Here is a 15,251-nt window from a genome sequence, read left to right as displayed (position 1 = left end):
GAAGCGGCCATAAAGACCATCCCAAGACAATGAATTGATCTTGTGTCCCTTCCTGCCTTACCTCCTGTTGCAAGTTGGGTTCTTTGGGAAACGGAATTAGGCAAGCAAAGGTTTTGGGGGAAGTAACACCTATGAGAAGAAAAGAAAAGAAGCCGGGTTGATCAGCAGGACCCATCAGAGCAGGATGGCAACCCAGCAGCTCTGCCAGCTCATTAAAGGATTCCCAGGTTGCATGGAAATGACTAGACCCTTCTACCTACATCTCACTCAGGCACTGGCAGAGCTCAGAGTAAGAATAGCATGATCTTAACTAGAAAGCTGAGGCAAACCTGCGGGAATCTAACAACTAGAGGATGCCACTGAACCATAAGTTCTGGAAAGCTGGACAGCAAGTTCTTTCCTGAAGAGAGACCTGAGCAGTATGTCCCCATGTCTGCCTCATGCCCTACAGACCTATACCTGGTTGCAGCAAGATGAGATGGGAACCAAATATCTCTTGCTACAATCTACCACTTCCATCCATTTCCATCCCAACCTGCTACAACCCAGCTGTCCTTGGGCAAAACGAAGGAAAGAAAGACAGTCAAAGAACTCATCTCTTGGATAACTGCAAATGGAACTCCCTACTTCCACATTAGATTTCTAAACATCCCAGGTCATTGATGTCAATTCTTCTTGCTAGGAAAACAAAACCTCATTAAAAGAGGAAACAAGTTGTCCATTTTGAGTCTCATGTTGTCCAATGATAACAGCACAACCATGCCTCAAGAAATTTCCCCTTAAAGGGGAGTGAAGAGGAGAAATAGCAGTGTCTCAAAGCCTTATTTTCCCTTGTCTCATGGAAATATTTGCCCTTGCCAAACCTGGTGTTTGCACAGATGAGTGTTAAGAGTTCTTCACCACTCAGCAATGATCAATGACCCAGGCTGGCCCACTGGCCCCATTCAATGAGATTCTTGGCTTTTGAACACAACAGAAGCAAAGGGAATAGGTTTTAGGAGGACTTAGGTTTCCTTAATTAGACACATGATTTTTATTTGTTTGGTGGACCAATGGAGAAAAGAAGACATTAGTGGCATTTTTATGACTTGTTAAGACTAATTGAAAAATCTCATGAACAAAGCTTTCTGTGAAGAGAGTGCTCTAATGAGAATGGATGTGATGATTATTTACCTAATTGAGCAGTAATGGCTGAGGTGCAGGCCACTTTCCCGGGATTAATAAAGAGCCAGGGAGTTGACAATTTAGGCCATTAAGCTCAGCTAGTACTTAATCTTGGTGAAGGGCACAGTGCCAGAATCATATTAGTATTGTAAAATGAGCCCAAAACTTAAGAGACTCAGGAACTTACTTTTTTGAAAAATAATTTTAATTGGCAGTCAAGCACCTGACATCAGTTTGGGCAATGCAAGCTCTATCATTAAACAAACTTTCACATAAGGTCCTCAAATCTTGTTCCATTTAGAGCGTTCTCAAGCATATGGTTGTTAAAAAAGAAAAGTGGGAGGGAGTGGGATCTTTAGTAATATCAAAAATAGTTTCTTGTGCATCTGCAGGCAGACAAGCTAGTATCACCTCCCCTGCTTTAAAAACAAAACAGACAACACTAAAGACATTGAGTTGAGATAGAAGCATCATAAACCCTGGGGATTCACAGTTGAAACTGTTACCCAGAGTGTCCCTACAGTAAAACCAGGGCACTTCTCACCCATAACACCACAGTTGGAGTTAAAAAGGACTGACCTTATCAAAAATGTCAATGTTATCATAAAAATTGTGTTCTGCTCTGCAGGGGAAAGTTCAAACATCAACTCAGAGCAAGCAGAAATCTAAGAAATGGTGCTTCAGCCTGCTCTCTACTCAGAGTGAATCCTACACTGGTGGCCTTGCATTTTCAAGAAGTTTGCAAATCTGTTTACTAGGCCAACATTTCCTTTTTTATATAGCAAGCACTGAGTATCTTGTAAGACACCATGAAAAGAGATGAGACTATAAATATGAGTAAGGCACACCCCTGTGGTCTTGCCACCCAGCAGAGACCTTAGAATCCAAATTTTTTCAGAAATCTGCTTGGGGATGAAAATGTCCAATCATGTTCCTTCTTCCAGCATCTTGATTCTGTAATCACTATCTTAATCTCCGCTGAAGGAGATGGTGAATGTGGCTCAGTCTGCTCTGTGGAACCACCTCTCCTGTAGCTAGCCAATCAAGCAACAGCAATAATAATATAGTTATACACCTAACAGAAAGTCATCAAGCTTTTCCCACTTAATAAGACAATGTTAGGGTCCGAAGATATGAAGGTGAATTAAAAAATCTCTATCTTCCCATATAGTAGAATCAGAAAGAAGGGAAAAAATGTGTTAATGTGTTACAGGTACTTCTTCAATAGTAGGGTAGGGGGAAGCCCAGAGGAAGAAATCAACCAATCTCAGTAGTCTTCATGAAGAAGAAAAGGAAAAGCATCATAAAGGAAGTAAACTTGAACTAAACCTAAAAGAGTTAGGAAATGCCCTTCAGGTGGAGGTGCATAAAGAACCTCCCATATCAAGGGAACAGCATAAAGAAAGGGGCTGGCAGAATGAACAGCTGGGGATGGTCAAGGAGCAGTAAGGGGTTCCCAGTAGAAGCTGTTGCCAACTGGATTCACCAACACTCTCCACTCTTTCTGCAAAACACCGTGACTAACTAACATCCATGACGAGATGGATAGACCCTAAAAAGCCTGTTCATTTCTGCTCCCCACCCTTGGGTTATAGGAGTCACAAGTGTTTGTTCCCAACCAGTTTATGCCAGTTGTACTCATTTACATAATTAACATATCAATTATAATGAACGTAGACAACACAGAAGAGTTGTTTCTGTGAAAATTAAGTTGAATACTTTGAAAGAATTGACTTTTTATTTTTACTGAGTCACTAGAAGCTGCAGTAGAATTAGGCTCAGGGAATGGAACTATAAAAGAATGAAGGCGGATTATAAAAATTCCTACAATGAGATTCTGCCTCAAATTGCTTTGCTGATATCTCAAGTTCTCACTCTAATTTAAAGAAACCAGAACTGGAAATCATAAAAGATGCATTATGGTTTATTTTATGCACCAAAAGAAGATGATGTATAAAATCAAATAAAAGTCTTGGCCCTATGTTAAAGAAAGGACAAGCAAATGCACATTTATATGCTATGTTAAGATATTTTAAGGTGGGCTTGTGGGTGTCCTTTCTATAACCAACGTTTTGACCAACTAACTGGATATCAGCTTTAATGTGCTGTTTAAAAGGGTTTCTCTTACAGTATGAATTTAAAATGAAAGGAGAAAAGATCAGCTTGAAGAGGGAGGCAGGAAGTCACAATAAGGCATTTGAAGTTTATTCTGTAGACCAAAGGTTGGCAAACTGCAGCCCACAGGCCAAATTCAGCCCTATGCCTATATTTACAAATAAAGTTTTATTGCAACACAGCCATGCCCATTCAGTTAGAGGAGTGTCTATGGCTGCTTCCACACCACAATGGCAGAATGAAGGAGTTGGTGCAGAGACAGTGTGCATGTATACAGGAAGGTTTAGGCCACGTCTGCAGGAAAGGCATGAAATATTGCCCTCCTGGAGTCATGTTTCTCAGCAAAACCCCCAGGCCCCTGTGAGACCAAATACTGGTGCCCCTGGAGCACAGGGACAGGAACAGAAACAACAATAGAAACACTCAACTCTTGGGGATGGGGGTACAAAGCAGCTGGTCCAGGATACCACACCAATACCATCAGAAGTCTCCCACCGCTAGGGGAAGAGACTGAAACTCTCTCCCACACAAGATCACCCCAGATCAAAGGCAGGAGTGTGACTGCCACGGGAGCGAGGAATTGGAACAATGAGAGTGTCCCACCCTCAAGGCCCAGGTACACAGGTCTATGTGAGACTGAGGCTGAGTCAGGACAAAATATAGCCCCACATCCACCAGCACAGCAAGCATTGAGCAACAGGCAGTACAGCCTTACAGGAATGCAGATGCAACAGAAAGCCAAGAGTGGAGCATTAAAACCCTCCAGCACCCCAGCTCCCATGCTAAGAAAGCATCCAAAGAGGGCTGAGGATGACCAAAGCAACAACAGCATTAACCATTAGGGGAATGCTAATCGAAGCCACGGTAAGAGGCCATCACATACATAGTCCAATGACTGAGAGAAACATACTGACAATACCAAGTGCTGGCAGGGATGCACAAGCACTGTATCTCAGACTTTTTGGTGGAGATCACTGCGGAACTCTGGAAAACCGTTGGGCTGTTTCTCATGAAGTTAAGCAGATACTTGCCCTATGGCTCAACAATCTCACTCCTGGATATTTACCCTAAGGAAATGAAAACTAACGTTCATGCAAAATCTTATCCATGAATGTTCATGGCAGCTTCATTTGGAACAGCTGAAAACAGGAAGCAAATAGAATGAGATTATCCTCCCGTATCACAGGAAGCACCACCATCTACAAGGGATACCAAGCCAGGACTTGAAATATATTGTCAACGTTTCCCTCTATCTCACCTTTAAAACTTCTAATAGTCACCAAATCCTCCTTATTTTACCTTATACAGTACATCTCAAATCTGCACCTTGTTCTATAATTTTACTCCTCTTTGACATAGACTAGGTACCAATCTCTTTCTGGACATTCTGCACAATTTCCTAACAAATCTAAACAGTAATTCCAGTATTGAACCTACCAAATTCACTCCTCCCACTCCCCAACCACCACAGTAACTAAAGAAATCTATGTAAAACACGTGCCTAAATACATGAACATTTAACTGTTCACTCAGTATATGGAGAAATGAAAGCTCCTCTAATGGGCACATAAGACTCTAAAATTCCTAGAATCTTATCTCTCCAGGACCATTTCTTGCCTCTTTCAAGCACCTATTTTAGGCTTCAGCAGTAACAAACTGATGTTGTTCCATATGCATAAGCTATTTGGTTCCCCATCTCCCTTTCTCTCACCTCCATGACTTTGTTCATGCTGTCACCTGTGCCAGAATCAATGTACTTCCTCCCTTTCCCCTGACCTCTCCTTACTGATCCTTCAGGGCTCAGCTCAGGTGTCACCTCATTTTGACTTCTTCCCACTCTACCCATATTCATGCTCCAATTGGGAACCCATGTTCCTGTTTCCAAGAACATATCAGAGACACAATAAAGCCCTCTGTGAGCCAGTTTCAGCTTTGCTGAGTATAACCATTTCCTAGAATCTTTCAGGGAAGACATTTTTAACAAGCAAGAGTCATATGTGGAAGTGATTAAGCCTGTAACCTGTTCCCAAGGTCCTGTTAATGACCACTTAGGAAAGGCTTATTTGCAATGTACTCAGTTACTTAGGCAACTAAATAGCTTTTACTGATCAGATAGAGCAGCATTTGCTTAATAGGAGATAACAAACGCAGTGGCACAGGCCATTGGTAGTCTCCTCCCAGAAGTGGGTTTATTTAGGACTGAACTCCAGGAGAAAACAAAAAAAGAAAACATTTTTACTGGAGTACATTATAATTGTTCATATAGCCACTTAGATCTAGAGAAACATAAGCTTGGGTTTTCTTTTTCTGATTATTTTTAAATTAAGGAATAAATAAAACCCAAAAGAGAATATCCAAGTAACTCCGATGTCTATCCCACTCATTCATCCAGTCCATCCCTGCCAGGAAAAGCTCCATGAAATTCTTATTTGATCAAATCACAACCCACAGCTCTAAAGACATCTGACTTTCTCAGTTAGAACTTCTCTGACTACCCAGAACTTCGTGAGATTTCTCTTCTCCAATCTTTTGAAATTTTGCTGTCATTCCGTGTGCTTGCCAATGCTTCTAATTGTTGTTATCTATAGAGAAACAAAAAGGAAGAGGCAGACAGGCATAAGACAGGGAGGGCCACATGGTCTTTTGTGGTGGACCCTACCATGAGGTTAAGGAAGTCTCCTGCAGCAGGGGAATTGTCAGCTAGAGAGTGAAAGGGGGACAACAATTCAATAGGCTGAGAAATGGAAAGAGGCCATTCCAAGCAGAGGGAATGTATCTCTGCAAACACAAATGTGTGAGCCATGTGATGTTTAATATAAAAATGACAGCTGGGGACTTGGCAAGAGGCAGCTAACACCAGATCGTGGAAGGCTTTGATGCTAAACTGGGGACTCAGACTTAATGTGAAGATGCAGAAAGGGAAGATTGACCCTCCCAGTTCTCTGCAGGAATAAAAGGGACTTCTGTGGGCAGAGTGGCCCTATAAATAAAGAGAAATCAGAGCAGGCAGGGCAGGGAATGAGGGAAAAGGAGGAAGACAGAACCTCATGCCTGGACATTAGTTTAGGGAATAAGAGAAAACAGATACGAAAAGAAAGGAAGAGAGAGAAGGAGGAGGAGGGAAGAAGAAAAGAAGGAAAGAGGGAAAATAAAGAAAGAGGGAAAGAAGGAAGGGAAGAGAAAAACACACATAGTGTGGTGAAGACCATGGACACTGACATCCAAAAGACTGTTACAACTCTGATTAGTATAATTCAGTCATTACCAAAATCCTTCCTAAGTGGCTACATCCGAGTGGTAACAGGCTCCAATAATAAAGTCAAAACTCCTGCCTTGCCTTGTATTTCCTCAGTGGCCACCTAATAAATTAAAAAAAAAATCTCCCCAGGAATTTATTTCTACTGTGGCATAGCTGCAAATTTGAAAGAGACTGAACTCAACCACTGTTTTTGTTAGATTCTTTCACAGGACTGGTTAACATCTTGACAGATATCATTTGGCGATTCACTGGAGACTTCATGGCTCCCGATCTGGTGTGCCGAGTGGTCCGCTATTTGCAGGTATGTGGCACCTTCCAAATGTGATGAGACAAACTGACACCAAAATTAGCCCTTGGATTCTCCATAAGGAAAATAATATAAAACCCTGCACTCCAATGCAACAAACTGCTCACTCCCTCCTAGTGGACAGGACAAACAAAATTTGTAGGACTTTAAAAAAATTTTTTGTTGTTAAAAATAATACATGTGTAAAGAAAACACAAAGAAGCAATAATAAGGACATAAACATTCATTTCAAGCATTAAGTAAAATTTCTGGGTCCCTATTAAAGCTTTTGACATATTCTGGTTGTCTTAGTCCATTCAGGCCACTACAAGAAAAATACCTCAGAGCAGATGACTTATAAAAAACAAACATTTATTTTTCACAGTTCTGGAGGCTGGAAGTCCAAGATCAGTGTGCCAGCATGGGCAGGTGGGGGCCTTCTTCCAGACTGCAGACTTCCCGTTAATTCCTCCATGGCAGAAGGGGCAAGGGAGTTCTGCTGGACAGCTTTCCTAACAGCACAAATCCCACTCATGAGGGCTCCACCCTCATAACCTAATCATTTCCCAAAGGCTCCATCTCCTAACACCATCACACTGGGTATTAGGATTTCCACATGTGAACTTGAGAGGGACACAAACATTTGGCTCGTACATAGCACTGGGTGAATAATCTCCAGAAAATAGGCCAACTTTCTTTTTTTTTTTTTTTGGCTTTTTTTCCCTCAAACTAACCCAACACTGGCTACTGTCTTTTTGAAAAACTTTGGCAGCGTGTTAGAAAATAAATATTATCTCAGGTTGTTTTAATTTGCATTTCTTGTATTACTACCTAAATTGAACCTTTTAAAAGATCTATGGACATTTAAATTTCTTCTTCTCTAAATTGCCTATTATCCTTTTTCAGTTCTTTTATAGCTGGAATACTTGTTATTTTCTGTTACTGTTAATATCTATTTTTAGATTAAAGGTGTTTACGCTTTGCCTGTTGAGCATATTGCAATGAAAAAATATAAATGTAAGACACATATATTTGGTGTAAAGTATTATATATGTACCATATACATATATTATTAATACATCATATAGGTATATAATATAGATTGTATACTTCAATTAACTATGGAAAGAGTGAACTATTTCATAACTGGCATTAAGATTGATGTGTTCTGTTCTGAGTTTTTAAAATTATTTTTCATTAATAAATTTCTATTCTGATACCAGTACTTTAGGTCTAAATTATTGTAGCTTTATAGATGTGTAGTGCATCTCCGGAAAGGCTTAGCCTGCTACATTATATTTGTTAGTAGGATTTTTAGAATCTCTCATCTATATTTTTAAGTGAGATTACAATTTCCATTTGTTCTATCATATTCAGATCTTGATAATGGAGTTGTTCTATCTTCAGAAAGCAAATAGAGAATAGTTACAATTATAATCTTTTTTGTGCTCTGATGATAACCTTGGAAGTTTAGTAGATGTGAACGATCTCTTATTACTCTCTGGGCCGGGTATTTTCTCAGGGGCAATTTTTTAAAACATATTTCAATTTTTCTTGAGGATTTTTGCTTCCTTGTAGATAAATGTTTTCAATTACTTGCTGCCTCAACTGCTGAGAAACAAATTATGCTAATACTTAGTGGCTTAAGGCAGTGAACATTATCTCACAGTTTTTATTAATCAACAATTCTGGGACAGCTGGGTCTCACAGATGTAGCTAAAGGCTTATCATAAAATTCAGTCAGATGTTGCTTGGGACTACAGTCATTAGAAGGTTTGACTGGGACTGGACAACTCATTTTCAAGTGGTCACTCACAGATCTGGCAAGAGTGCTAGCTTTTGGCAGAATACTCAGCTCTTCTCCCCGTGGGCATCTCACAAGTATTCTTTAGTGTCCTCACAACACAGCAACCAGCTTTCCCAAGAACAAGCCATTCAAGAAACCAAGGTAGAAGTGGCAATATATTTTATGAACTAGTCTCTGAAGTCATACACCATCACCTCCACATTATTCTACTGGTCACGCAAGTCAGCTCTGATTCATTAGGGTGAGAAGGGAGCCACAGAAGTGAAACCTGGAGGCAAGATATCTTGGAGGCTGGCTCCACACTTACTTTCACATTTTTCAAAAACACGGTATGATTTTTTTTCTAATTGTTAACTATAAAATGCCTTCTTTATCAAGAATTATTCTTGTCAGTAATATTTTTTCTAACACTATTTACAACGACTATTAAGATAACACTATACGTAAATACATTTTGGTAACATAGCAAAATGGTAGAGTCAGAAACTCTGTTAATTCTCTTCTCTATAAAGGCACCAAGAAAACTTAAAAATTGTCAAAATCCAAAATTTAACAACCTAGAAATTAACCAGAAGTTTGCAACAGTCCATGGGGCATTTATTAAATAAAATGGCTGAAAACAAGAAATCAATAGTGAAAATCAATGGAATCATAAGCTAGTTCTTTGAAGGGATAAACTTCTAGCCAGGCTAATCAGGAAAAGAAGAGGAATAGCCCAAATTACTAACATCAAAACTAAAGAGGGGCCATCACTACTGATCACACGAACATTAAAAGGACAATAAAGAAAACTTATGAACAACTTAGATAAAATGGACCAATTCCTTCAAAGACACAATCTGCCTAAATTTACATAAGGAGAACCAGACAATCTGAAAAGACCTGTATCAATGAAGGAAATCAAATCAACAATTAATAACCTCTCAAGAAAGAAAGCACCAGGCCTAGATGAGTTCAATGCTGAATTCTACCAAACACTTAAGAAAGAAATGACAATTAGTTGCAATTTTTTTTCCAGAAAATATAAGCAAGGTGAATACTTCCTGACTCATTCTATGAATCCAGTATTATCTTAACATCGAAACCAAAGACATTACAGGAAAGGAAAACTACAGACCAATATTTCTCATGAACATACATGTAAAAATTCTCAACAAATATTAGCAAATTGAATAAAAGAACTTATAAAATGAATTAAAGAAAAAAAAAAGAAATACCTTACATTCATCTCAGAGTGAGGAATAAATTCATCTGTGGCAAACCTGAAAAAAAAAAACAGAATTACACACCATGACCAAGGGGGATTTACTCCAGGTATGCAAGGCTGGTTCAACATTCAAAATTAACTGAGGTAATCCATCACATCAAATATAAAAAACGATTGTATGATTATATCAATAGATACAGAAAAAACATTTGATAAATTCCAATACCCATTCATTATAAAAACTCTCAGCAAACTATGCATAGAGAGAAACTTCCTCAACTTGATAACAAACATCTACAAAAAACCTACAGCTAACCTCATACTTAATGGTCAGAAACTAGAAACTTTCCTTTTAAGATTGGAAATAAGGCAAGTATGTCTCTTCTCACCACTTTTATTCAGCATCTTACTGGAAGTTCCAACTAATTCAATAGGACAAGAAAAAGAAATAAAAGGTACACAGATTGGAAAAGATGAAGCAAAAACATCTTTGTTCACAGATGACAAGTTTGTCTTCGCAGACAATCAAGTGAAAATAGTAAGTTTGCAGAATTAAGGTTAGTACACAAAAGCCTTTTTTTTTGTATGCCAGCAATGAACAACTTGAATTATAAATTAAAAACACAGTACCATTTATGTTAGCACCAAAAATATGAAATATTTAGGTCTAAATAAAATAAAATATGTGCAAGATCAATAGGAAGAAAACTGAAAAATTCTGATTAAAAAAAATCAAACAATATCTAAATAGATGTATAGATATTCTATGTTCATAGATAGGAAGATTCACTATTGTTAAGAAGTTAATTCTGCCCAATGTGATTTATAAATTCAATGCAATCCCAATCAAAATCTCTCCAAGTAATTTTATAGATATGATCAAACTCTAAAGTTTAAGGTAAAAGACACAAAATAGCCAACACAATATTGAAAAAGGAGAGCAACTTTGGAAGACTGATAGAATCAGATTTCAAAAATTACTATAAAGCTACAGAAATCAAGACAGCATGATATTGGCAAAAGAATAGACAAATAGATCAATGGAACAGAATAGAGAGCCCAGAAACACACAAAAAGTCTAACTGATCTTTGACAAAGAAGCAAAGACAATTTAATGGAGAAAGAATATCCTAATCAAGAAATGCTTCTCGAGAATTTGGACATTCATGTGCAAAACTAAATAAATAAGAATCTAAACACAGACTTTACACCTTTCACAAAAAATAACTTAATATGAATTGTGGATCTTGATGAAATATGCAATATTATAAAACTGCTAGAAGATAACATAGGAGAAAATCTAGGAGATCTTACATTTTTCAAATTTTTTTTTTAGATACAACACCAAAAGCATAATCCATGAAAGAAAAAAGTGAACACTTAGGTTTTATGAACATTTAAAGCTTATCCTTTGCAAAAGACACTTTTAAGAGACTGAAAAAATAAGGCACACAATGGGAAAAATGTTTGAAAAACAGATTTGATAGAGAATTTATATCCAAAATATACAAGGAATTCTTAAAACACAACAATAAGAAAACCATCAACCATTGTCAAAACGGTCAAAATATCTGAACAGACCTTTCATCAAAAAAGATACACAGATGACAAACGAGCATATGGAAAGAAGCTCAACATTATATGGCATGAGGGAATTACAAATTAAAACACAATGTGTACCACTACACATCTATTAAAATGGATAAAATTTTTAAAAAACTGACAGTATGAACTGGTAGTGACAATGTGTAGCTACAGGAAGTCTCATTCATTCCTTGTGGGAATGCAAAATGGAACAGTTACCTTAGAAGACAGTTTGGTGGTTTCTGATAAAATTGAGCATACTGTCATCATACAATCTAGCAATTGTGCTCCTAGGTATTCACCCAATTGAGCTGACAAATGATATCCACATGAAAACCTGCACAACAATGGTTATAGCTGTTTTATTCTTAATTGCCAAAATCTGAAAGTGAGATATTCCTCAAAAGCTAAATGGATAAATAAACTTAGATACATCCATATAATGGAAGTATTATTCAGTGATAAAACAAAATGAGCTATCAAGCCATGAAAAAACATGGAGGAAATAAACTGTGGTATACTCATATCATGGAATATTATTCAGCATAAAAACCAAAATGAGTTATCAAGCCATGAAAAGTCATGGGGAAATCTTAAATGCATATTGCTAAGTGAAAGAAGTTAGTCTAAAAAGGCTACATGCGTATGACTACCACTATATGACATTCTGGAAAAGGCAAAACTATGGAGACAGTAAAAAGATTAGTGGTTGCCAGAGATTTGGAGGGATTGAATAAGTCAAGTGCAAGGGATTTTTTAGGACAGTGAAACTCTTCTCTATGATACTATAATAGTGGGTAAATGACATTATGCATTTGCCAAACCTCATACAACACAAAGAATGAATCTCAGTATAAACCATGGACTTAAGTTAATAATAATGTATCAGTATTGGTTCATCAATTTTAAAAATGAACCACACTAATTTAAGATGGTTATAATAAGAGAAAGTGTGGGGAAGGGAGGAGTGCTAATACAGAAACTCTGCCTTATCTGCTCAATTCTTTCTGTAAAACTAAAATTATTCTAAAACATAAAGTATATTGATTTTTTAAAAGTCAGTCCAGAGATCCTACTTTAAATGAATCCAATCTGGTATATTTTCTAAATAAACACTTTAAAGTTTCCTGCATTTAAGTCTTACTTTTCTGCAAGTTTTTTTTTTTTTTTGGTTTCATATTTCCTGGGTCATTTTTGTCAGAATTGAGGGTAGGGTAGTGAGAATTCAGACATATGTCCTCAAGCTGCCATCTGTTCTCCAAATGGTAGCCCATATGTTGTTGATGTGTAGAATTTTCATTGTTGACATTTATGAATTGACTATAATTGTACTTTAATTTCCTTCTTGACTCAAGCTAATTATAAGGGTGTTTAAATTTCGAAGTGGTATTTAAAAAAAATGATACTAATTTCAGCTTTTTTATTGCTGTTTTAAAAATGTGAATTGTGTAAATTCCACTTTTTGGAATCTATTGACGTTTTCTTGGTAGTTTAGTTTATGACTGATTTTTAAAATACGATCTAGATATTTTACAATATTGTGTATTGTTATTAGAGTTTGTTTAAATATTTCTACCTATGCATTACTGTGTTATTTCCCTCTGCAGAACTTTGAACATTTTAGTTACACATATTTAGTGATGTGTTACTTGTTACATCTAGGTTTATTAGTATTCTGTTGCCATTGTGTATTGTATCTATTATCAGTATAAAGAATCCCTTTATTCCATGTAGTGCTATTTGCTTTGAGTTTAATTTGTCTAATAGTAGTATTGTAATAAATGCCTTCTTTCAGTTTTTAGCTTCTCAGTATACTTTTGGACATTGCTCTCTAAGTCTTTAAACTTTGATAATCTTTTGATTTTAGAGGTTTCTCTTCTAAACAGCATACAGTTGGACTTTGGGAAGAGGTGTATAATTAGTCTTTGTTTTAGTGAAGGAGCTCAAGCCATTCATATTTATTTTGACAAACAGTATTCGGTCTTATTTCAATCCCTTCATTTTAATCTTTCTGTGTTAATTTTTTTATTCAATTATTTTCCTTTACTATTTGGTTTTATTTAATTGTAGTAGGTTGAAGAATGGTCCCCAAACATTTCCAAATCCTAATTCATGAAAAGTATGTATGTCACCTTATATGGAAAAAAAAAGTACTTTGCAGATGTGATTAAAGATTTTGAAATGGGGAGATAATTCTGAATTATCCTAGTGAGTCCCAATACAATAGTACATATCCGTGTAAGAGGGAGGCAGAGGAAGATATGACACATAGACAGGAGCAGCGTTGTAACCATGGACTCAGAGATGGGATTGGTGTGACCACAAATCAAGGAATCCTGGCAGCCACCTAAAGCTGGAAAAGGCAAGGGAGGAATTCTCCACTGGAGCCTCTGGAGGGAGGGTGGCCCTGCCAACACTTTGATTTTGACCCAGTAAAACTGATTCTGACTTCTGGTCTCCAGAAATGTGAGAGACTAAATTTATGTTGGTTTGAGCCACAAAGTTTGTGGCAACTTGCTACAGTAGCCATAGATACTAATAAATTTTTTCTCCATTTTTAGTTTACTCTATCACAGCTTATCTTTAACATTTAAATGTAATACGTCTCTATCAAATTAAAAACCAAAAAGTGTCTAAAATGTCTAAATGGAAATTTAACGTGATTTCTTCTACTCTCTCCCTTCACTCAACTCCCCAGATTCTTCTCTGAATTATTTTGTAACTATATTCATAGTTATTTTATAAACAGTTTGTGTTTTTTCTGACTCATTGTTTACCATAGCAGTGATTATTCTATCCCTTTTTCTCTTCTTGAGTTCTTAATTTTGAAACAAACAGCAGAAATATTTCCTCAGGAAAGATTTTTCAGAAAGAGTAGGTGATGTTGTATTTCCCTTCTTCTGTATCCAAGAAAATTAATCTGTGCCTTGGCACAGAAATATTTACAAAATTCTTTTTCATCTATTTTATCTTATTTTTATTTATTTTTATATACATGTTCTCTTTCATATTTGAAATTCTTGAGTCATAATTTTTCTTTCAAAACTCTAAACATTTTGTATACTGTTCTCTGGCATTTGTTTTCATGGAGAAGAGGCATGACAATTTGATATGCATTTCTTTTAGATAATCTTTAACATTTTTTAAAAGCCTGCCTAGATGTTTGAAGACCCCTGAAATTAAATACTCTTTTTGACTGTATCTCAAAGTGGATCCCTTTTTATTTACTCTGCCTGCTTCTCTGGGCACTCGATTGTGACCATTCCTCCTGCTCGAGATTTTGAATTTGTGTCAGCTATTTCACTCAACACGACCGCAGATGGCAGAGATTCTTGTGACCTTCTCATCACAGCATCCTAACCCATAGGGTTCTGCACTTGGGAGCTCTCTTTTCCATCCTCCTCTGATGCCATCTCCTCCAATGAGTGTGGCCCACCTTAACAATTCTGAATTCATGGATCACACATAGAAATCCCAGTCTTCTCTAAGGAGGCAGTCATCTTATTTTGGTGGTTGTTGTTAAATTTGGCCATCTTTTTTCTCTCTGACTATTTATCACCTTTTTAGCAGAACAAGAATTTCTTCTTATATCCCTCAGGAGCGCCTTCAATCTCTGATCAGTCTTCAGAATGCCCTCCCTGTGGTACCTTCTACAACACTGGTGCTGAGGTGCACTTGTGGTAGTATTACAGAAATAAAAATAATAAAGAACAGTGATTTAGTAGATTGGTATTTGAGCCAGGGAAAGAATAAAAAGGTACAAGTTTAGACTAAGGTTATTACCAAAGTCATGTTATTTCTATTTCATCTTAGAAGAAATTCAGACATT

The 15,251-nt window shown here is 37.0% G+C and overlaps 1 protein-coding gene and 1 long non-coding RNA gene across 12 annotated transcripts in view; one reads left to right on the top strand and one right to left on the bottom strand.

Annotated features, from left to right (window-relative positions):
• LOC140697383 (uncharacterized) overlaps positions 1-15,251 on the bottom strand; it is a 187,657-nt gene that overhangs the window by 121,801 nt on the left and 50,605 nt on the right. For 4 of the 9 annotated variants that reach the window (XR_012074356.1, XR_012074365.1, XR_012074357.1 and 1 more), the window contains one exon: positions 9,849-9,893. This is a non-coding gene — a long non-coding RNA (uncharacterized lncRNA). Of the gene's footprint in view, positions 1-4,366; positions 4,419-9,848; positions 9,894-15,251 lie in introns of all 9 variants that reach the window. The other 5 variants (XR_012074355.1, XR_012074359.1, XR_012074364.1 and 2 more) reach the window with 2 other exon arrangements.
• NPSR1 (neuropeptide S receptor 1) overlaps positions 1-15,251 on the top strand; it is a 137,402-nt gene that overhangs the window by 87,631 nt on the left and 34,520 nt on the right. For 2 of the 3 annotated variants that reach the window (XM_006201884.3, XM_015237251.3), the window contains exon 3: positions 6,736-6,839. The exons of the other annotated variant lie outside the window; for it this stretch is intronic. In XM_006201884.3, the coding sequence (XP_006201946.2) occupies positions 6,736-6,839 (104 nt within the window). The remainder of the gene's footprint in view (positions 1-6,735; positions 6,840-15,251) is intronic. 3 annotated transcript variants of the gene reach the window in all.

Source organism: Vicugna pacos, chromosome 7 (assembly GCF_048564905.1).
Source record: "Vicugna pacos chromosome 7, VicPac4, whole genome shotgun sequence".
Taxonomy (NCBI): Eukaryota; Metazoa; Chordata; class Mammalia; order Artiodactyla; family Camelidae; genus Vicugna; species Vicugna pacos.
The sequence above is the reverse complement of the archived record's forward strand: the minus strand, read 5'-3'. Positions and strand labels throughout refer to the sequence as shown.